Raw genomic sequence first — 22,303 nt, forward strand, 5'->3', positions numbered from 1 at the left:
AAAGCTTGCCAGCAAGGTTCACAGAGCAAAGATTCTTCCAGTTTAAGCCACGCCCACTTTACGCCAATGCTTTACTGTATACACTGTCTCTACCAGTCGGATGTATTTATATTTATATATATATATATATATATATATATATATATATATATATATATATGTGTGTGTGTGTGTGTGTCGTGTGTTATCCGTTCCTGAGTGAGAGCAGGAAGTGAGGGATGGAAAGATTTACAGGATGGAGTGCATGTATGGAGGAGAGACGTTAGATCACAGGAGGCGTATGGCGCTAACAGCTGTGCACGTGTGCAACACTGGCTTCATGTCAAACAGTGTCAAAGCCTCAGGCCGTTTCCTCTTTCTCACGTGTCTCCTGGTCCTGTCCTGGAGATTGGGCTAGAATCAGGAGCTGATGAGGTGCTGCTGTGGTATGACCGAGGTGTGTGTGTGTGTGTGTTTGTGTATTGGATGAATGACCCCAGCGTGGAGTGTGTGCTGGAGCCGCGGGCGAAGAGAAGCCAGATGATCCCATCAGCTCTCCCGCAGAGGAGTCTGGAAACAACACACACTCCACATCTCTCTATCTCTGTTCTGTTAGTCAGTAACCTGCAAGCGTTCACACATTTGTCTTTATGAGCTATGAGAAGATTTCTACTGAATAATAACTGTTTTATAGGAGTTTATAATTCCATATAATGTTGTGGAACATCCATGATGTGGGCAATTCCACAGAAATGTCAACCTTACTGTGGAGAAATTCCCTAAATCATAAAGATATTGAGAAAATTGTTTTTAATACGTCTTTCACTCATATATGCTCACTCCTACATTTATTGTATGTAACTAGTTTTGTTTATATGTCAGATATACGGCGTACTGACGCACGAGATCAGACACGTCACATCTCTACAGCTGTTTATTTCTTTCTGTGCTCTTTAAAAAATTCACAGACTTTGCAGAAAGCGTGTCTCTTGCCAAAGTTTGTTGGTTAGATGTCACATCCATAATGCTGATAAACTGCTGCGTGTGTGAAACGTGTAAATCGATACGTGAGTATTTAAGACGTGTCTGCATCGTCCTCGAGAGGTGAAATGACATCGCGTGCAGATTGACTAATTGATCCTGAGCTCGGCTCTGGTGTGAGACATTTTGTTAGCTAATGCGAGTGAAAATGTCACATCCATAACGCTGGAATCGCCCTCCGCTTACGTTAAAGCGACGATAAACAATTGTTCCCCTCGTTGGATTCGTGTTCTCTCGAGGTTAGTGAGACACGAGAGTGAGAGACTCTCCTCTGTCCTGAAAACTTTGGAAAAGTTAAAGGAGCAGTTTCATTATATTGACGTTTCTACATTTCCTTGCTTTAATCTGTTTATTATTAGATACGGTGTGAAGGCCTGTCTTTTAGCTGAGAAGGTGAACGGACCTTATGTGGACCGAGAGAAGGAGAGTTAGAGGTCATTAAGGTCCAAATGAGTTGCTTTTGCTTTTTCATACATTGACATTCACAGTTCAAGGTGAAAGATGTACACAAAAGGTATAAAACAACACAAGAAGCACTATATAAAAGAAACATTATTATTATTATTATTATTATTATTATTTTTATTATTATTCCTTCTTCTTCTTCTTCTTTTTTATTATCGTCATGGTCCTACATTTTATTGCCTGAGATGTAACTGGATTAAACTTATTGCTATGAATCCAGAGCTTTGCAATTTTATACACACGTGTAGCCTTCTGTCAAAGAGAGAGAGAGAGAGAGAGAGAGAGAGATTCCTTCCCCCTTCTGGTGTGTCATCCTTTCCCTGGGCACATCACTCCTTTCATTCTTTATCAAACCCACACACACACACACACAGACAAACACATGCACACAGACACACACATGCACACCTTCCCGCCGAGGGCGACACATGGTCAGCACCTTTAAAACACACAGAGCTGATATGATTCATCTCTCTCTCTCTCTCTCTCTCTCTCTCTCTCTACCAGATGCTCGGTGAGCTTTAGCTCTCTCTCAGCTGATCGCCAGGGTGGGCCCCGCACCCTGACTGATGCCTCCATCGACCAGCAGTGGTGCGGGAGCACTCCAGATGGGCACTATCAGGCAGAGAGAGAGAGAAAGAGAGAGAGAGAGAGAGAGAGAGGGAGAGAGAGAGAGAGGCTCCATGTTCCCACACAAGCCCGCCCCTCGGAGGCTGACTAACACTGCAATCAAAGCGCTGCGAGGAGAGCGAGATAACTAGGAAGATGTGATCAAAGCAAGGAGGGATCTCTCAGCGCCGGTCTCGCTAAAGCCGATTTACCTGTTTGTTTACTCTGATCCCTGCTGGAGATCTAATGTGCTTTGGTGCCCGAAAATCTGCAGCAACAGGATAATGGGAGGAGGCGCTGCGACTGACAGCTCGGATTGGCTCGTGTGCACGAGGGGCTGAAACAGGCTGAACGGATAGAGAGAGAAAAAAACAAAACAACAACAACAACGCTGGGGTTCCTTGAACGAATCAGCAAAGTGTTCACGGTTTAATGCTTCTGCTTTAATATCCCGTACATGACACACTCTTTGACATATGCACGTTCAATCATTAGAGTAATAATAATAAAACCATATAAAAACCTCCATTTCACAGACGTTCTTATTATATTCATCCATCACGGAATAATCCTCGTCAGCTTTTTTCCTCCGGAAAATATTCGAGGACGGTGCGACAAACAGCCTGGATATACGGGACGCTTAAAATAAACACGGCTAACGCTACACGGCACGCCACAGACGATGTAACTCGCTTACACCATGTCCTCCTGCTCTTATTAAAGGAAAGCTCTGTGTTTTTAACCCAACAGGAGCAGGCAGCCATGCTGAAACCCGGCTCCTGTCGGCCGGCACCACGCTGATCTCTTTGACGTAAAGTGGATGAAATCAGAGACTGTACATCATGCCTAATGATGCCCACAGGCGGTACCCTGAAGGGAGGGCAGCCTGCATTCACACACACACACACACACGGCAGACATGTTCCACGTCTCCAAATTTCAAGAGGCTAGAGGACTCTTTAATGAATTAAGTAGTGGAGAACGTGTCTCTGCTCTCCAGCCAGCTCGCTCGCTTCAGTCGATACGTTATGCAACTGGGCGAGGCCGAGGCGGGGAACGTGGTGAGATACGGACGAGGATCAGCCCAGAAAAGCACAAGAGAGTGGGTCGGTTCACGAGCTGGAGCCCTGCCTCCGACAGCACAGGCAATGAGTCAGAGCGGGAGATAAAAGAAGAGAAAGACAGAACTACTGATCTCATGACAGCACAGAATGAAGAAGAGGCTGTGGACTGGAGAGAGAGAGAGAGAGAGAACTGTGCTTTAGGATATATTCTTAAGTGAGCATTGTCATCATGAGCATATTATAGCACTATTATAAGTCACAGTATGATTTCCTTTGAATATTGTGATATATTTTTTATTATTTTTCTTTTAGCTGGAAGCATCTGACACAATGCTAAATTTTGTTTGACTTTTTGCCTGCAGTTTTATACAACTACATATTGTAGACATTAACCATATCATCAAACAAAACAAATCAGCTGAATTTCTGGGAAATTCTACACCACCCTAAATATCGTGACAGCGATATATTTTCATCGTATCGCTCCACCGTTGAGGAGACGACACTTTTAAAGAGTGCGGCTCGTTTCTTCTGCTTGCAGATGACTGTGATAATGTCTCTTATCAGCCAGCGCTGGAGAAAACACACAGCTGTTTCGTAGCGGAGTTAATAACAACGAGGGCGTCTCCCTGTCTATTGATTTGTACATGTTTATCTTTCAACCTGCTGTACTTTATCTAATTCATCTCCTCATTTCCTCTCGCTGTAGATTCATTAACGCTCCGCGGCGTGCGTGTGCGCTTAAATACCACGCGGCTCCGCAAAATGCCACTGGTCTTTTCACTTTCACGCCGCGTGGAGCGAGGAGTTTACTCCATGATCTTCCTCTTCTCTCTCTCTCTCTCTCTCTCTCTCTCTCTCTCTGTGTGTGTGTGTGTGTGTGTGTTTATGCATTAATGCTGACATATGTATTATTGTTTATATAACTTTGCTTTGGCAACAATGTGATTTAACATTTATGCCAATAAAACACTGCTGAACTGAGAGAGAGAGAGAGAGAGAGAGAGAGAGATGATGCAGGCAGACATACAGACAGACAGTGAGTAAGGGAGAGACAATGAATTCAATTAAAATTATTTGAAAGAGAGGCAGAGGAAATAAAAGGCAAGAGAGTGAGAGAGAGAGAGAGAGAGAGAGAGACAGAGAGAGAGAGAGAGAGAGAGAGATGATATATGCAGGCAGACAGACAGACAGACATGAGTAAGAGTGGTGGACACACACACACACACAAAGAAATACAAACAGAGATATAGATAGATAGATAGATAGATAGATAGATAGATAGATAGATAGATAGATAGAGAGAGAGAGAGAGAGAGAGAGAGAGGGAGAGGCAGACAGTGAGTAAGAGTAGTGGAGAGACACAAGGAAAAGAAATACAAATGGAGACAGTGGAAATTAGTGGACAGTGGACAGTGGAAAACAGTGACAGTGGAAAAACAGTGGACAGTGGAAATTATTTGAGGGAGGCAGAGGAAATAAAAGGAGAGAGATGACAGACAGACAGAGAGCAAGAGAGACACAGAGAGAAAAGGAAATACAGAGACAACTAAAAATTCATAGGGAATTATTTGAGATAGATAGATAGATAGATAGATAGATAGATAGATAGATAGATAGATAGATAGATAGATAGATAGATAGATAGATAGATAGTATGCCACATACGGACAGACAGAGTGAGAGTAAGAGTAGTGGAGAGACACAGAGAGAGAAAGAAATACAAACAGAGACAATGAATTGAGAATTCAGTGGAAATTATTTTAGAAAGAAAAGCAGAGGAAAGAAAGGGAGAGCGAGAGAGAGAGAGAGAGAGAGAGAGAGAGGATGTGTAAATGAATCATGGGCACACTGGTGTAATGGGCCACCCAGTTTTTTTTCCGTCTGTCTGTCTGTGTCTCTCTCTCTGGAGCGTGGAGGTGAATGTAATCACAGAAGAGTGTGTGATTAAATGGAGTGGAGATCAGTGACACTGGAGTGTGGGAGCTGTGTGAGAGGTTGGATGTGAGGAGGGGCGGGGGAGAGACGGAGCGTCTGCTGGATCAGTGGGAGGAGTCAGCGTGGGGGAAATCGCTGTTTCTTTACAGATGCTATCTCTGTTTTCACTCGCCTCTATCATATTAACCTTGTGTATCTCACCACATTTAACATGCCATATCTCTCTCTCTCTCTCTCTCACACACACACACACACACACATTCTCACATGAGGTCTCCCTCTTGCCAGGATTGTTGCAGCATTTCTCGCTATCAGCAGGAAGTCTAGCAAATCACATCCTGTCGCCAAAGCCTCATAAAACCATGCATCAAATAAGGTAGACGATTAATTACCTTTAATTAAAATTAAAACGCCCCTCATTCCGCAAAGCACGGGTTGGGAGAAGACCCTGTACCCAACACACACACCCACACACACACACCAAACCCAAAGAGACCACTAGCGCTGATGAATGTAGTACAGTAATATAGTTTTGATAGATGATGCTACTGATGGAGGGAAAGCTTATTACATATTATTACAATGTTATTACGCTCATGTGAACGTCGTTCTGGTCCATACACGCCAGTCTGACTGCTGTGTTCTGACCGGGGTTTGATTTAAACGGACTATTAACGTGTCAAAGAGCATCAAATTCAACTCTTAAGCCCAAATGCGCACTGGTCAGCAGCGAGGACGCCAGATTCGAACACCTTTCAAGATTTGTGTTATAAATACAGTTGAGATCTGAATGTTTATAAACACAACGCAATTAAGGTCATGTGACGACAGACGTCAGCCAGGGCTTTTTATTTATAGCTTTTCCATATGAATAAAAAATGATTAAAAGGGGTGTTGTGGACCTCGAGGGGTAAAGGGGCAGCTGCTCGAGCATGTGTGTGTGTGTGTGTGACGAGGGTGATTTTTATTCTTCCGTATCCATCAGGACTTTATAAATTGTGCCTGTCAGCTACAAACGAGCCAGCAGCCGCTCGGTAGAGGTCAAAACACCAGTGCTGGAAATGCAGATGGAGCCAGAGAAGCATGCAGGAAGAAGAAGCATTTAAAGATGATGTGTGAGATATATCCCACTCCATAATGACGAGATTAATTTGGCCTGCTGCTCGATATCTGGCACCGCTATCGCCGTTCGAGGGGTTAAACTTTTATGACGGCATAGCAATTACCGAAAAGTCTATTTGAGTCATAAATTTTTCAGGGGATTTTACGCCGACCTTGGATCAGATGCCAGAATCCTAATATATTCATTACTGCTCAGCACAGCATGACATTGTTTTCACACATAAGTAGTTTTACTCTTAATGTTTGTCAGGATAAATTGTGAATGGCGCGTTATTTGTGTTTGTCTTTAATGCTCTTAACAGATTAAATACATTCAGCGAAAATCTGAGGGTGCTAAATTAAATATAATGTAATGCGATATTCCCGTCGTAGCTGATGTTTTGTTTCAACTTTTGAAAGTAAAATAGCTTAGGATCGATTCGCGAAATGACCCGAGGTGCCGTCGGGTTTGTCTGGCGAAGGCTCTCCGGCCGCGCTAATTAAATCCCGGTTAAGCTTTCGACGGAGGATCGTTCCAGAAACTTCATTAAGAGTTATGAATATTAATTTTCCAATTCAGAAAATCGCCTTAACTTTTAAACAGCCGTGGAATGGTCTGGCCTTTAAAAGGAACAGGGCACGGGAGCAGGCATAATTGATCAGCTAACAGATTTAGACGTATTAATGCCATCATGAAAAATTGATCTGAGATTAAGTATAAATTCTTCATCGTTAGCAGTCGGAAAATTTTCTTAGCACACGTTTAAAATATGAATGGATGGAAATCGGCGGCGGGAACTTCTGTGGTTCCGACACACACACACACACACAATTTCCTTAATTTTTTTTTTTCACTTTTTACTCTGTACATATCTCTAAAATTATAAATTGGTAAAGTTGATAAAAGTCATAAACTGACCATTTTTATTATTATTTTTTTTTTCCAGACAAATTCCTAACGAATCTCAGCTCTAAGAGACCTGATAAGCAGTAACCTGTAGTCACTCATGGGCGGGTTGCATTGTACCAGCTGGCTGTTAGCCATTATCATGCTAGCTAACATCTGGAATGAAGCTGTTTCTGAGTTGATGTTGGCTAAACTGTACCAACAATCCTTGCTTCGTTGGTTAAAAGGAAACAAAATTCACACCAGCAGCTAAAAATCAATCTACTGAAGAGTTTATGCTGTCTTCAAGAATAAATGAAACACAATGGAATGAATTTCTCCACCAAATCTTCTGGCTCTTTTGTGAAAACGTAGCCCCCTCGGGGGAAGTGTGCGTCTGTGGTGGCCGTGTTGCCGTGACGACGGCGTGGCTGTGTCTGGTTTTTAATCACGTCGTACTAAATGCTGCCTGAGGACGACTGATGACTCAGGAGTGGTCTTAGATTAGACGTGAATTCATTACAGTGATTAGATTTATATATATATATATATATATATATATATATATATATATATATATACTCTCACTTTTACTTTTTATCTTTAACGATGGGTTAAATCAGTAGGGTGTGTTAGCACTTTTTATCCGTTTATGGTTATATTTAATGTTGTGGCATGTCCGTGAGACGAGTTAGCTCCTGCTCTCACGGACATGTCGTTCCCTCACCAGCCTCTGCAGCTTGAGGAACCTGTTACGAAGCTCTGACACTGGAGACTCCTTCCATAAATGATCAATAAGGAACATCCCTGTGAGTGAGCTGATGAAGGATAGAAGGAGCGTGTTCATGTAAACACAGCTGAACCTCAATTGAATTAATCAACGCCTTCGGACCAAAGTGGACGCGGCTGTGATATTAGGGCGTTAAGAATCTGTACGCCGTGTTCCTGTGTGGGTGTTCCTGTGCCGTGGCGTCCCTCTGGCATGGTCAGCAGTAAACAGTTTGTTCTGTGTGCTTGGAGATGGAATTAAATGAAGTCTTTAGTATCGCAGGAGAGGAGACGGCTCGGTACACTAAGCTGCTCTGACATGTCAGGAGTCGGTGTGTACATCTCCTCTCGGACGTCTGACTGACTGACTGAGTCGTGCACTCACACCCACACACACACACACACGCACTCAAATGTATTGATTAATCTGTTTACTTATCTGGAATACTGCAGTGACTGATCACCGTGCTCCAGTAACGACTCAGGCTGCTCCTATAGCATCAGGAAAAAAAAGTGAACTGAATCTCTGACCAGTCTGACCTTGCATGCTTGACCCTTGATGACCCTGATGTAATGACCATCTGTTTTCATTATCAAACTACTGCCAAGTACCTCGCGTGGAACAGCACAGCCCACAGCACGCTGGGTCGAGCCCAGGACGCAGAGCTCTACGCAGTGCACGCTGACCAACACGTTAACGGCCTGTTTGTGAAGAGTCCTTAGAATAAACAACAACAACAACAACAACAACAACAAAAAAACCTAGCATTATACTGTCAAATGTCTGTGTTGTACCAAATTGGAATGGAATAGAAAGGAAATTGAAACTGAAATTGTAGAAATGCTCATCTGAAATCTGTCACCTGATTTTTCTTTCTCAAACCTGTTTGTTTAAGCGTCTCTGTAACATTAACACTCTCACTCCAAACAAAACAAAACAAACAAACATATTTATCAGTATGGTGGATTTTTCTGTAAGGAGATGTTTATGTAACATTTAGGGAAGGAGTCTCCAGTGTCAGCACTTTGTAACAGTTGGAGGTGAAGCTGTAACTTTACAGTGTTTATATGTTTTGTGGTTTCTCAGTGTCTGTTACTTTTGTTCAGTAGAAACCAAAAATTAGCGTTAAAGTTTACATTAGGGTCATAACCACCGACACTGGTGAACGTTTCCTGAACCCAGACTTCAGCTTGTGGTGTTAAATCAAAATGGCTGCTCAGTGCATCGGCCTTAAACACAGCAGGATGTTGACTTTAGATCAGTTTTCATAATAGACATACTCGCTTGTTAAACCTACACCAGGAAAATACACATCACTCATCACAGTTAGCTCTCTAGCATGTTGCTAACAGAAGACAGACATGGCGGCATCCATGTTTTCATCTCTTCTTGTAATGATTAGCTTGATTAGGTTTTTATTTCAGAGCCTTGTGCAGCTTAAAGCTTGCAATGGAGCAGAAATTACAAATGTTTTATCAGCGTGTGTTTTTAACTGGTACGTACTTCTGACTTCCTTTTTCCTTCACATCACCACCCCTTCTTCAACATCCCCCACCCTCCCCACTGCCACCTTTTCAAATGATTCAGTGATTCACTGACCCTCCTCTTCCTCATTCATCACCCTCGCTCCTCGCCTCTGTCTGTTTCGCTGTCTGTCTCTATTTCATATTGACATGCTGCCGTTTTCCCGACCCCCCTGCGTTTATCATCCTCAACTGCCTATTGGACAGGACACTTTCTCGATCCCCTCACTGCACACACACACACACACACACACACACACAGATCCAGAGTCTCATGAACTCTAGCAGCTTTTTAGATATAAGAATATAAACAAATGTAATGTACTGAAAAAACCCAGATAATAGATTGGAGAAAGCCTAAAAGGGGAGACTACATACGACAGAATTTTGTTTCTTTTCCCATTGAGCCTCATTTCTCAACCTGGATTAATTAATGGATTACTGACCCAAGATTCCATTAAAACCGTTTTATACAATTCACATTCATTTAAAAAAGTGAAATAAACTAATTATTCAATCCTTATTATTATTATAAAACTGTAGATATTAAAATCATTTTATTGCCATATCCGTGAAACTGAATCCGTCTGTTTTTCAGGTGTTATACTGATGCGATACTGTTCATTTCAGCTAACAGCTGTCTGTGTACCCCCCCCCCCAACACACACACACACACACACACCTGAGCACCCTTCCTGGATGGAGGCAGAGAGGCGTGCTGAATAGGAGAGTCCTCAGGTTTTGAAAGATGGAATGCAGGAGCAGGTGTGTAATATTTCAGAGTGCGGAAAATGTCATTTGAAACAGATGAAACGAAAATAATCCTCAAATTTCAATGCCAACTATGTAAAGAAACTATAAATCAGCCAATCAGCAAACCTGTGTGCGTGTGTGTGTGTTTAATCTGGTGAAAAAGGTGATTAATCCAGAGCTGTGAGAATCACACAGACAGACAGACAGACACACACACACACACACACACACAAAGACAGACCTCTTCACTCAGTGCTCCCAGAATATCTCTCTCTCTCTCTCTCTCTCTCTCTCTTTCTCTCTCTCTCTCTCTCTCTCTCTCTCCTCTGTCTGTCTTCCTCCCTCTATTTCTGTAGACAAATAGATTTTTCTCTCTCAGTCTTGCACTCTTTTCTATCTTTCACTCTTACTGCATTTTATGTCTCACACACACACACACACACACTATACTGGATGTATGTAAGAACATATGCATACTATATAAAGTTACCTGTAAGTGCAACCACAATGAAACCACAGAGAAACCACACACACACACACACACATCTCTCACCTTCCATCTCTTGGTCTTCTCTCACTCTTTCTGCATTTTCTATATTTATCATCTGTCTACCACACACACACTCTCTCACACGCACCCAGACACACACACACACACACACACATCATGTTTGTTCTCTGGGAAAAATGATTGTTTATTTCCAGGAGGAATACAGCGCTATTGTTGATGAAACCTTGGACGTCTCTTTTGTTATTGTGTTGTGTTTTAATAAAAGTGATGTCTAAAGAACTGCTCATATGGGACGCTGGAAGTCAATCACACAAGGTATGGGTATGAAAGGAAAAATTGATGAGTGTGTGTGTGTGTGTGTGAGTCTGCTGTGCGTGAGAACATTTTTGAAGATGTGGGAAGGGAACAAACAATGCCTAGGTCAGCTGTTAAAACGTGGTAATTTTCTGTGTGTGTATGTGCGTGTGTGTGTGTGTGTGTGAGCGAGTATCTCTCTTAACTGATCAAAGCAACAAACCCACAATAAAACACATTCTCGTCTCTTTTCTTCTCTCGCTTATCATTTTCCTGTCATCTAAACAGACAGACAGACACAGAGAGGGAGACAGACAGAGAGAGAGAAAGAGAGAGACAGAGAGAGACACACTAAGAGGGAGAGAGAGAGACAGATAGAGAGACACAGAGACAGACAGACAAAGAGAGGGACAGAGACACAGGCAGACAGACAGACAGAGAGAGACAGAGACACAGAGAGAGAGAGAGAGAGAGAGAGAAAAGCCACCTCACATTCTCCATTAGAGGCTCATTTTGCCTGCAGTGCATTTGCACGTTACATGTTGTGTAATTATGAGTGGAAAATCCCCACATTTGTCTGGCAGAAGAAAGAGGAAAGCTCTGAGAGACACAAAGGGACATCGGTGAAATGAAAGTCTGACAAAATGCCACTGGCCGTGCGTCGGTGTTCTGCACGCGTTATTGTGTTTTGGGGAAAAGGCCATGTGTAGGCTCACTAGAGAGAGAGAGAGAGAGAGAGAGAGAGAGAGAGAGACGGAGTGAGAAGCTGTGTGGATAGAAAGGAGAGAGAAAAGTTGGTGTTGGAGCTTCCAGAAGATTAGCACGTGAAGCTGAATGTTAAGTGGGATTGTAGATCAGAGGTTCATTACTTAAGGAGGTTAAAAAAAAACGCTTGGGGCGTAAACAACAAATTATGTGTCAAAGCTCTTAGTTAGCATTTCATTTCACATCAACGTAGGATTTAATAACAATTACGCTTTTAAAGCATGGATCAAAGCTGGAACATAACCGCAATGCAAATATATATACATATATATTTATACATATATACATATATATACTGCATATACAAATGTACCTAATATTTCTGATGAGGGTTTTTACAGATCATTCAGCCTGTTTATAGATCCTTCCGCTTCTTTCTAGAAAGATTTATAGATTTCATGGAGAATCATGGGTAGATTGACCTCTATGTGGATTAGTGTGGCAGACTATGTAAAGGCATTATCATGGACTCGGCTTTGGTTCTAGATAAACAGGTCAGCGTTGTTGTTAAGGCTGGGTTTTATCAACTTCGGATTATCTCTAAAGACCTGGAGACTGTTCAATTAGTGCAGAACTGTGCAGCTAGACTCCTGACTCAAACTGACTCAAGGAAAGGGGAGAGCATTACCCCAGTTCTTAGTGCATTACACTGGTTGCCCCTCAAATTTAGAATTGAATTTAAGGTTTTGTTAATGGTTTTTAAAGCACTGAATGGTTGTTGTTGATGTTGATCTTTCAGCTGCTCCCTGTATGTGAGGGGTCACCATAGTGGACCAACTGGTCCAGACAACAATTTGGCACAGGTTTTACGCCAGATGCCCTTCCTGGCAGAACCCTCCCATTTTATCCGGGCTTGGGACCGGCACTGCATCCAGTGGCTGGGGTTTGGGCATTGGCTGGGAATCGAACCCGGGCCTTCCGCATGGTAGGCGAGAAAACACCGAGCCACCATTGCCCTAAAGCACTGCATGGTACTGCACCAAAATATATATTGCTAACCTTTTATCAAACATGAATCTAGTCAAGATTTTTCATGTTCCTAAAACAAAGTCTGATCAGAGGGTGACAGGGATCAGAGGGTGATAGGGCTTTTTCAGTGGCTACTCCACACTTATGGCTGCTTTTTCTATGTACTTTAAATCTGCGGATGCTTTTCAGTCGAGTTTCAAGTCTTATCTTTTCAGTGCGGCCTTTAAAACTGGTTCGAGTCTTTAGGGTTATATTGACTTTTGTGACCGGTTGTTTATTATTCTTGTTGTTTTAATGTTTCCTGGAAAGCACTTTGGTCAGGTAGTTGTTTTTAACTGTGCTATAGAAATAAAGTTTATATTTTATTGTATTTAACCTGAAATTAATAATAAAAAAATGTCCAGAATTGGGTTTAACTGCAGTTTAAAAGTGCAAAAAGTGACAAAATATTTCTACATTTTTTTCTTTATTTAATTTTAGCATTAGTCCCGCACAATGGCAGGGTCAGCTGTATGTAGCGGGTCATTCGATCCACATGATTCGGCACAGGTTTTACGCCAGATGCCCCTTCCTGTCACCACCCTCCTATTTTTATCCTGGCTTGGGACCGGCACTGAGAGTCAACTCTTCAGTGGCTGGGGTGGCATCGAACCCGGGCCACGGCAATGAGAGCAATGAGACCAACAGGAGTGGTCAAAATATTTCTAAACATAAAATTATAAAAATAAAATTCTGTGCAATAACAACAATTTGAGATGTGCAATAACTGAGTGCAATTGTTTGTTTGTGAAATTATTATTATTTTATTCTTTTCTGTATTTATATATATTTTTTAATCTCTGCTTCATATTTTTATCTTTCTGCTATAACATGGAAATTTCCCCACTGCTGGACGAATAAAGGTTTATCTTATCTTATCTTATCTTATCTTATCTTATCTTATCTTATCTTATCATATCTTATCTTATCTTATCTTATCTTATCTTATCTTATCTTATCTTATCTTATCTTATCTTATCTTATCTTATCGTCAAATGAATCTGGTTATTTCCTTATTCTATTATTACCAGAAGACTAAGGAACATCACACCCTATACTGTGAGGTTATATGAACCTGATGCACACTGGGGTGATATGGGACAACACGGAGCGGAGTGCTGCTGCTACTCGTCGCTAGTGTGAACACAACATTTTCCACAACACCAGGCCAGGGAAAATCTTTCCATCGTTCCGGTACAGATCCCGGGAGAGGAATGGATACCAGCTATTCCTCAGACGCCTTGTTGTTTTTGTTCTGTAAATTGTCGTCGAACAATGTCGGATGGAAAAGTCTTCTGAACTGACTGAATACACTCGAACGCAGCTGATGAGCTCGTCTTATTTTATATATCAGGGAAATCCTGAAGTCTACTGTAATGAGTCGTGTGTGTGTGTGTCAGTGTTAATATTCCTGCTCCCATGTGTGTGGGGGTGGCGTTACGTTAGCTTCATGTCCCTGCAGTCATAACTGCGAGTTAGAGCTCACACTGGTTATGACCCCTGCAAAACAGCCGCGAGTAACGGTGGCTTCATTAAGGCTCGGAAAGCTCTCGCTGCATTAAACAGCCACGGCAAATCACACATTGAAATCAGTGCCATTATGTAAAGTCACACCGGGGGCGAAATGCTCTCTGTGTGTGTGTGTGTGAGAATGTACCCATGTACATGTGTGCATGTGTGTGCTTGTCTGTCACTCATTAGCATTTTCATTTCCACAGCAAATGTCTTTATCTTCCACAACCCAGATGGCACTGCTCTTATATTTGAATCGATGTTTAGAAATAATCAGGGATTAAAAAAAAAAGTGCTGTATGTAATAGATGTAATCCAAACACTCTTACTTGTGCATAAGAAGTGTTGACGTTACCACGACGACGGGAAGTTCGAGAAAAGAAAACAAAGGTCCTTGCATCACATCGTCACCGTTCGGCTTCAAAAGACTGAACGTCACGCATCGTTTTTATCTTTTCGACTTGACTTACCATGTTTGCTTTGTTTTTTCCGAAGGGTGTACAAACTTCCGAGAAGTCTAATCACATTCAGAGCGGTATAGTCACTGGAGTAAACACTGATTCATGACGAGGTTCATGACAACCTCGTCTCAGCCTCAAACGCTTCAGAAGGCGTGTGACTTTGATAAACAGCACTGTTTTCATGCTGATGCTCAACTTATTACAGTTTGCATTGTCACACTCACACACACACACACACACACACACAGTGACTGATGGCTCAGACTCCAGACTTCTAACCTCACACCACAGTCATGGAAAACTCTTCCTAGAGCCAATAGAAATCCCTGAAGCAGTCCAGGGGGGCGGAGCTAGATCTGAACCAATTCCTCCTATATAAGCCTGACCCTAAACCCTAACCCCTATCTCCTGACACACAACAGGCTGAAACACAACATGCTGGATGTTTATCTCCGCCCAAAAGTAGGACAAGCTTTATCCGGTCAGACTCCGCCCACCAGCACAGACCATGTAGAATTTCATGTCATTATACATGTCACTTATTAAAGGACTTAAATCACTCTACCTACCTGTAAACATACACCGAGCCTTTCCTCTCAGTGTCTACTCTCTCTATCTGCGCCATTAATGTTATAACATTTCATGATAAGCATATAATTAACATTAGAAGCTCACACACACACAAAAAATCATTTCCATTATCATTCATTATCGCACAGATCAAGTAAAAACTTTTTAATCTTTGTGTCGAGGCCTCTCTGGCTGAATCGAATGATATGCTGTGCAAGCCCAGCACATTAACACCTACATTAATGACACTCGTGAAAGAGAGAGAGAGAGAGAGAGAGAGAGAGTCTGGCCACATTTCACATTAGAAGTGGCCATTAATATTCCATTATCTGTCTGGACATCGTACAGAAAAGCACAGAAATCGTCCAGCTGTAAAAAGAAAAGCGCAATCTCGCCCCTTCAGGTGAGGTGTTAATATGCTGCACAGTTAAAAACGCACACACACACACACACACACACGTACCTGGTTTTGGGGGATGTCGTTAGCCACTCTTCATGCTTTTCAAATGATATCAAGTAAGCAGCAATTTCCTGAAAAAGAAAAAAACAAAAAACAAAATGATTTTAACCTGGTGAACCAAAAAAAATCCACCAGAATAAACAGAAAACCCCCAGAAAACATCACTGATTAAATATCATTGTAAAGAAAATGCATGAAAGCATCAGAGAGTTATTTATTTATTCGTTTTATTTTTCTCTCTTTGCTGCCGGCAGATAGGAGACAGAGCAGATAGGCTCTTCCTCTCATCAGCGAGCCTCAGGTCCGTGTCAGGAGACATAAAAAAGAGCGGCGGATGTTTCCAGATGACCTGCTGATGACCAAAAAAAGAAAGAAGGAAAAAAGGTGTGCAGACAGCTACAGGATGTCATTCGCATGCACGGCAGTTGCTCGTCCCTCGGATTCCGCGATGGCTATAGAGACTTGGAGCTCATTTTATGCACTGATGGTCTCAATTGGCCCGAGCCGTGAGCGGAATCCGTGTCCTGATGTCTGGCCTACAGAGTCGAAGCATGTCGTGGAAAGGTTAACAGCTTCATCGCGGAATGTTACAGGTGCCTTATGAGGGCTTATGCAAAGAGGAGGCATGTTAAGGAGAGGCAAAGGTGTAGACGGAAGCAGCGGAGAGAAGCAAGACCCGGATTATTCGCTTCCTCTCGGCGCCGTGATCCGTCCTCGTGGCTCTTCTCTGGGGGAAAAAGGAGTACAGTGTGTAAGGAATAAAAATAAACACTACGGCGCATGCTGTCATAGGAAAATAATCAGCATGCGTTGAAGTGGTTTATTCCTCTCACAGCATCGTTTCAGCGATTATAATGCTTTATTATTTTTTATAAAGGATGTTTTTTCACGCTTTTTTATCCTTTTATACTTGTGGAACGTTCTGTTCTCGTTATAGCAACTATAAATGCTTATACCTCACTTTCTTCCTTTATCTTGACGTTTGAACAAAATGTTCACGTCTGAAAACCTACATCAGACTGTTCGGAAGCTTCCATAAATGTTTTCTATGCTGGAAAGGAGTTTTTAAAACCCATTTACGTGATCTGTTGCTATAGAAACAAAAATATAAAGCGGTGATGCTGCACAGATGCACTACTTGTCACAGCCGCTGTTATAGAGAATTAATCAGCACCTTCTGACCGCCGCCGTGTTACAGGCTCGGTGTTTCGAGAGGTTTGATTAGGAATCCCGAAGTTTTTTCTGCTATATAAGGCAACGGAGAAAAGTCTGAGGCCACTGCGTCTCTGCCAACTCAGCTCCATTGTTTCAGCTATTTTTTTTGTTTGCTTTTTCATCGTCTCTCTCTGACCGTGCCGCAGACTCCTTTGTCTTCCTGTTTACTGCTCAGCTAAGTTTTCATTAGTGCTGTCTCACTGCTTGTCAAGTCAAGCCCCTGAGGTCCCCTGCTTCATCTTCGGGTGGAGTGAAAGACAAACGATGACCTGTTATAATTTGGCAAACTGAAAAAAAACCCAAACAATAGGGGTCTCTGGGCTTTTTGTCAAATTGAGTTTATTTAGGAAACGATTCTCAGTGGCTTGTTATTTCTGACTTTTCTTTTTTTCCCTCACTTTCTTCTCAGCCTCTGTTCTTCCTCCTCGTCTTCGCTATCTTTAGTTTTCCTATTATATTACTCTTCCGCGCTTCACGTCGTCTGACAAAGTCGTTTTTTTTGTGCTGAAAATGAAGATGAAGGTCTTTGGAGCTTCAGCGTTCTCCCAGAGAACCCCTCTCCTCTCCTCTCCTCTCCTCCTCCTTCTCTTCCTTCTCATCTTCCTCTTCCTCTTCCTGATTTCTTCTCCACCCTGGAGGCTAGTCGTTCGGTTTCTGGTGAGCCCGCTCCAGGCAATTGCTTCTCTCACCTCGAGTTAACCTGAAGAGCGACACCTGGGTCTTACTCTGACTTTTTGCACTCGCAAGCCATCCGGTGTGAAAAACTCCTCAAAGTATTTTTAAACTAGAGTCGGGGAAATAAAGCGCCGTACGCCCGGAGCCAGAATTCCAGACGTCCGTGTGCTTCTCTCATCAGTCAGGAAGATCTCAGAGCTCTTTCTCTTCCTGTCTCCTTTAGCTCGTGGAGCTGTTTGGGTGTGTCTCAGCAATTTCACCGCAGGCGACCTTGTAAGTCACGGTGCAGCGTTCGAGACGCCAAACCGACCGTAAGACCGTGACTATGAGACGGCGTGATGATAGGTTTTGGTCTCGGCCAATCAGGAGGAGGTGATGCAGTAGGATACACCGTCATATTTAATTATTTAATGGTAAAAAAAATAAATAACTGAAAGCTTCAGAGGCTCTTTGAAGAAGTTTGTTGTGTAAGTGATCAAGGAGCTGCTTTAGTGGAGACGATGCCCCTTCATCAAAACCAGACACAACAACAATGACATCACGGGTAAAAGGCTGCACCGGGGAGTGTGGGGGGCTGGGGTGGTTGATACGGCAGAAACATCATATCACAATACACATTTGTATGATATCATGATAAAATATTTAGCTAACAAACTGTCAGAAAAACACAGGCAACAATGTAACATGGAAAATAGAAAGAAGCATTGATTCAAGTGTTTCCATCCTCTTCTGTTTAGTTTGTACTTATTGAGTGTTACGACCACACCTACAAATCCCCCTACTGTCCGGCAGCGGGAACCCTCGCCCAAGTATTGACGCTTCCGAGTTAAAACGGTACACTTCCAGATTAACTGACATAAATACCGCTACCAAAATACACCTCGACGCGAAGTATCATCAGTTTCTCTGTGTACCGAAACGTTGTATTTCTCTGTTGTTTTCTGTGTATGATCTATTTTGCCTGTTTATATCAGTTTTTGTCTTTTGCCTTGCTCCTTTGGATTTGTTTGCTTCGTGGACTGTCTCTTCTGGTTTTCTGAATCCTGAGCCTGTTTATACTGACCCTGCCTTTGTCAATTTGAATTATTATACTTCTCTTTTCATCTGGCAGCCCAATCCTTACATTAAGTTGTTTAATATATCATGACACCAACGATATCTCAGAAAAGTGTATCGTGACATTTTATCACGGCATTGATGATATGACATCATATCGACCATTCCTTTCTCTCTTTTTTTAAACAATGAAAGTACTGAAAATGTCAGATAACTTCTTCTGAATGTTACAAAACACTGGACTCCTTCCGTAAATGTTGAACAAAGAAAAGAAATCAAACGAACGTTAAATAAACTCCTTACAGAAAGCCTCAGTATCTCTCATCAGCCATTTTTCTGAATCGGTTTTTTTTACAGAGTGTCGGTGTTGCTATAGAAACGATGACGCGTTAATATAAGCGTGTGATTTTTTATAGAACATTAATCAACACCTTCCGAAGACGAATTCGGCCGCGCTGGGCTCTAATCACATTTTACATCATCAAAAGTCTGCAGAGATCATTCCAAGTAATATTTCCTTTCCTATCCTCTCCTTTCCGGGAAAGCTGATAGCGCTTTTAATTTGTAACCTCTTCCTTCCTCCGCCGTCTCCTACGGTTCCCTCATGTTGCTTAAAAAAAAAAAGAAAGTTGAATTACCAGCTGGTAAAGTAAGAAGTCAATTTTAGTCTCACTCTTATGTCCCAGGTGAACCTAACTATAATTGTTTAAACCTAGAGTAAGTGTGAAATGAATGATGCTCGGTTTTGCTCCCTAAACCCCAACAGCATCACTTTTAATCGGACCGATCCGAGAGATCCGGCGAAGTGATCCGGTGCTCGGGGAAACTGAGAGGAGACGGGAGGCTCTGATAATTTCAAACAAATTTCGTACAACGTCTAATCCTCGTTTCTCTGTCTTCGTATCAATGAAAAGTGTCCTGGACCTGTGTGTGTTTTGCTTTGAACTTTTTCGGAATATTTGCTTCTGGGAGAACTTCATGGCAGCCAGGTACACAGGCAGGAACGGTGTAGCGTTAGCCCTCCTGCCATCTTCTCGATCATCATGATCAAAATCCGCTGTCTCGTTCTTTTATATTCTCTCTCTCCGCCCACTCAGTCAAGGAGAAATCAAAGAACTTCTGGAAGTAAACTGACACTTTAAAAAGTGGGAGAGGAAATTGAGTCATTAATCATAACGCTCACACCCCCAGATTCAGTCCCAGTCCTCACACACACACACACACACACACACACACACTTAATTTCTAAAATGGGGTGTCCGGAGCTTGTTAGGCATTATGCAGCAGATAAACGCTCCCCTCGATGCCCTGAGTATAAAGACGATTGTTTGCTCTCTGTTAAGAATTTTCAAGAGAGTGTATAAGATGGAGATGGACATCGGAGTGTCCTTACGTTGATGTTCAGTCATGCTGTCATTCTGGAATACTCAGATAGGGAGCCATTTAAATAAAAAAAAAAGTTTAAAAACTCTGGACACTGGGGAAACCTCTGCCTCCAGCAAGTCTACTCCTTATTACTAATCCGTCTGCCCTTAAAATATTCTTCAAACAGGAAGGAAGCAATTGAAGAATTTCAGATTTCAGACATTTGACCTTGCTGTGACCCTTCAATCGATATCAAAATCTAATCAGTTCATCTGCTGCTTTCAGTCTTAAATCCATATAAATCCTACAAACAGTCGAGCACTCGCTCCTGAGATATCGCTCTATCGAGACGGACGCTCGAGGCAGACGGACGCTCGGGGCTGGCGGACAGCCGGGCGACGAAATACCTACACTACCTAGTGGAGGAGGATGAACGTATCCACGGCGCCACAGTACAATTTTATTGCCTGAACATACAAAACATTAATTTATATTAATCTGAGCTTACTTTTTGATTGATAGAACCAGGTGAAAATTATACAAACTCAATACTGAATATTAATAAACCAGCTCTGTTGAATGAATCTGATTCGCTGGATATTAGAGATCATGTGTGATGCAGAGCCAGAGCACATGACACCACTCGGTTTGGGTTATTCGTTTTAACAGGAGGACAGTTTGAAGGAATGAATTATGAAGGGCGGTGTTGGGTCCGACCTGGGCGCTGCCTGCTTTAAATGCGTGCGCTGACTCGGTTTGTCTGGCAAACACCTGCTACTTCTCTGACACTGATGGCAGTAGTTCAGATTCTCAGGGCCGGATCTGTCGGGCGCAGGGATGGTGATATATCATGCAGGGATCGATCGGCGATCGATAGAGAATCCTGAAGGAGATCGGAGCTTTTGGCGTGACACTGGACTCCTGCCATCGTGCGTCTTGGCTCCGCCTCTTTTGAGCACCTTGAGAGCTGGCAGTAAAAGCTTGACTCTGTTGTGTGTTTTGGGTACTTTTTTCTTTTTATTCTCTTTTCTCTTAGCCTCCTCTTTCTCAGGACCGTGGTGCTGTACTTCTGCGTGTTTATTCGCCTGGCATTGATAAGGAGAAAGTGAAATTGTGGAGGAAAGGCAAGAAGAAGAAGGAAAAAGAAGTGAGGCTGAGGAAGAAGTTGACACGAAGCAAGACTGTTGTTCTATTGTCCCGGTGCCAAGCCTAGTGCCATTGTGGATAAAAATAAAATGAAACAAAGTGTTTGAAGGTGTCCTCTCGGTTAGCAGGATAGAGAGAAGGAGGCTGAGAAGAAGTGATGTAGACGAGTTATTAGTCCTGAAAAACTGTCAGCACATTCTCACTAAAATATAATAAAATGTTCACATGGGATAACGCCGATGCTCATACCGATGGATCATTATTTACTCTCGCTTCCTACATCCATCTTTCTTGTTTCTTGCATATGTTTTTTTCCTGATAAAAACTTCACGAAAGCTGGGGATCATTTTATTTCATGTACAAAATAAACTAGCAGCAATGATAGAAATAATAAAAAAAAAAAAACAGAAATAAAAAACTAATAGGAAACTATTATTATTATTATTATTATTATTATTATTATTATTATTATTATTATTATTATGCTATGTTAATAACCCAGTCCTAAAGTACTCATTAAAATGGAAATCCCCTTAAATGCTGAAGCTTGTCTCCCTCGAATTACATTTTGTTGTTCTTGCAATTTCCCCGTAATCACACAAACTCCCCAAGTTTTTAATTTGTTTCCAACTTTTCCACTTGTTACTTGGGCCAATTGCTTGTCTTCTCGCACATGCACAGTCATGCGGTAAATAGCTCCTTTACTTTGCAGCGAGTGAAGCAGATTGATAGTGACTGCAATTAATAGCTGCCAAAGCAACAACACAACACATACGGCGCGGGATAAAGAAGCGCCGGAACAGGAGATAGGAACGGAAAGCCGAGAGCCACGCGTGTACTGTTAGCATCGGAGGGTCGGCTGGGATTGAGAGAGAACGTCTGAAGGAAAAAAAAAAACACGGTAAAGGAGAAAGGTCAGAGGAGAGGTGGGATTACGGGGCGGAGGACGCTGGAGCAGGCTGGACAGTGCAGGCTTTGCCCTGGAGGGATATTAGTTTCTTCTGGATGTGAGGAGACATCTGATTGGATCAGAAATTTCTGTTTTTGTCTTTATGCTAATTGAGGAATCCATGACTGATGTCACAATCACAAATAGAGCTACAAAAAAGGTTGTTTATTATTTATTAAACAAAACCT

At 42.3% G+C, this 22,303-nt stretch overlaps 1 protein-coding gene across 15 annotated transcripts in view; it reads right to left on the reverse strand.

Moving 5' to 3' along the window:
* The window catches only part of LOC131342417 (calmodulin-binding transcription activator 1-like), a 244,339-nt gene that overhangs the window by 122,227 nt on the left and 99,809 nt on the right, over window positions 1-22,303 (reverse strand). For all 15 annotated transcript variants that reach the window (XR_009203039.1, XR_009203038.1, XM_058373256.1 and 12 more), the window contains exon 3: window positions 15,713-15,780. Coding sequence is in view for 13 of the 15 variants with exons in the window: in XM_058373256.1 (XP_058229239.1) it covers window positions 15,713-15,780 (68 nt within the window). In the remaining 2 variants the exon portion in view is untranslated. The remainder of the gene's footprint in view (window positions 1-15,712; window positions 15,781-22,303) is intronic.

Source organism: Hemibagrus wyckioides, linkage group LG21 (genome assembly GCF_019097595.1).
Source record: "Hemibagrus wyckioides isolate EC202008001 linkage group LG21, SWU_Hwy_1.0, whole genome shotgun sequence".
Classification (NCBI taxonomy): domain Eukaryota; kingdom Metazoa; phylum Chordata; class Actinopteri; order Siluriformes; family Bagridae; genus Hemibagrus; species Hemibagrus wyckioides.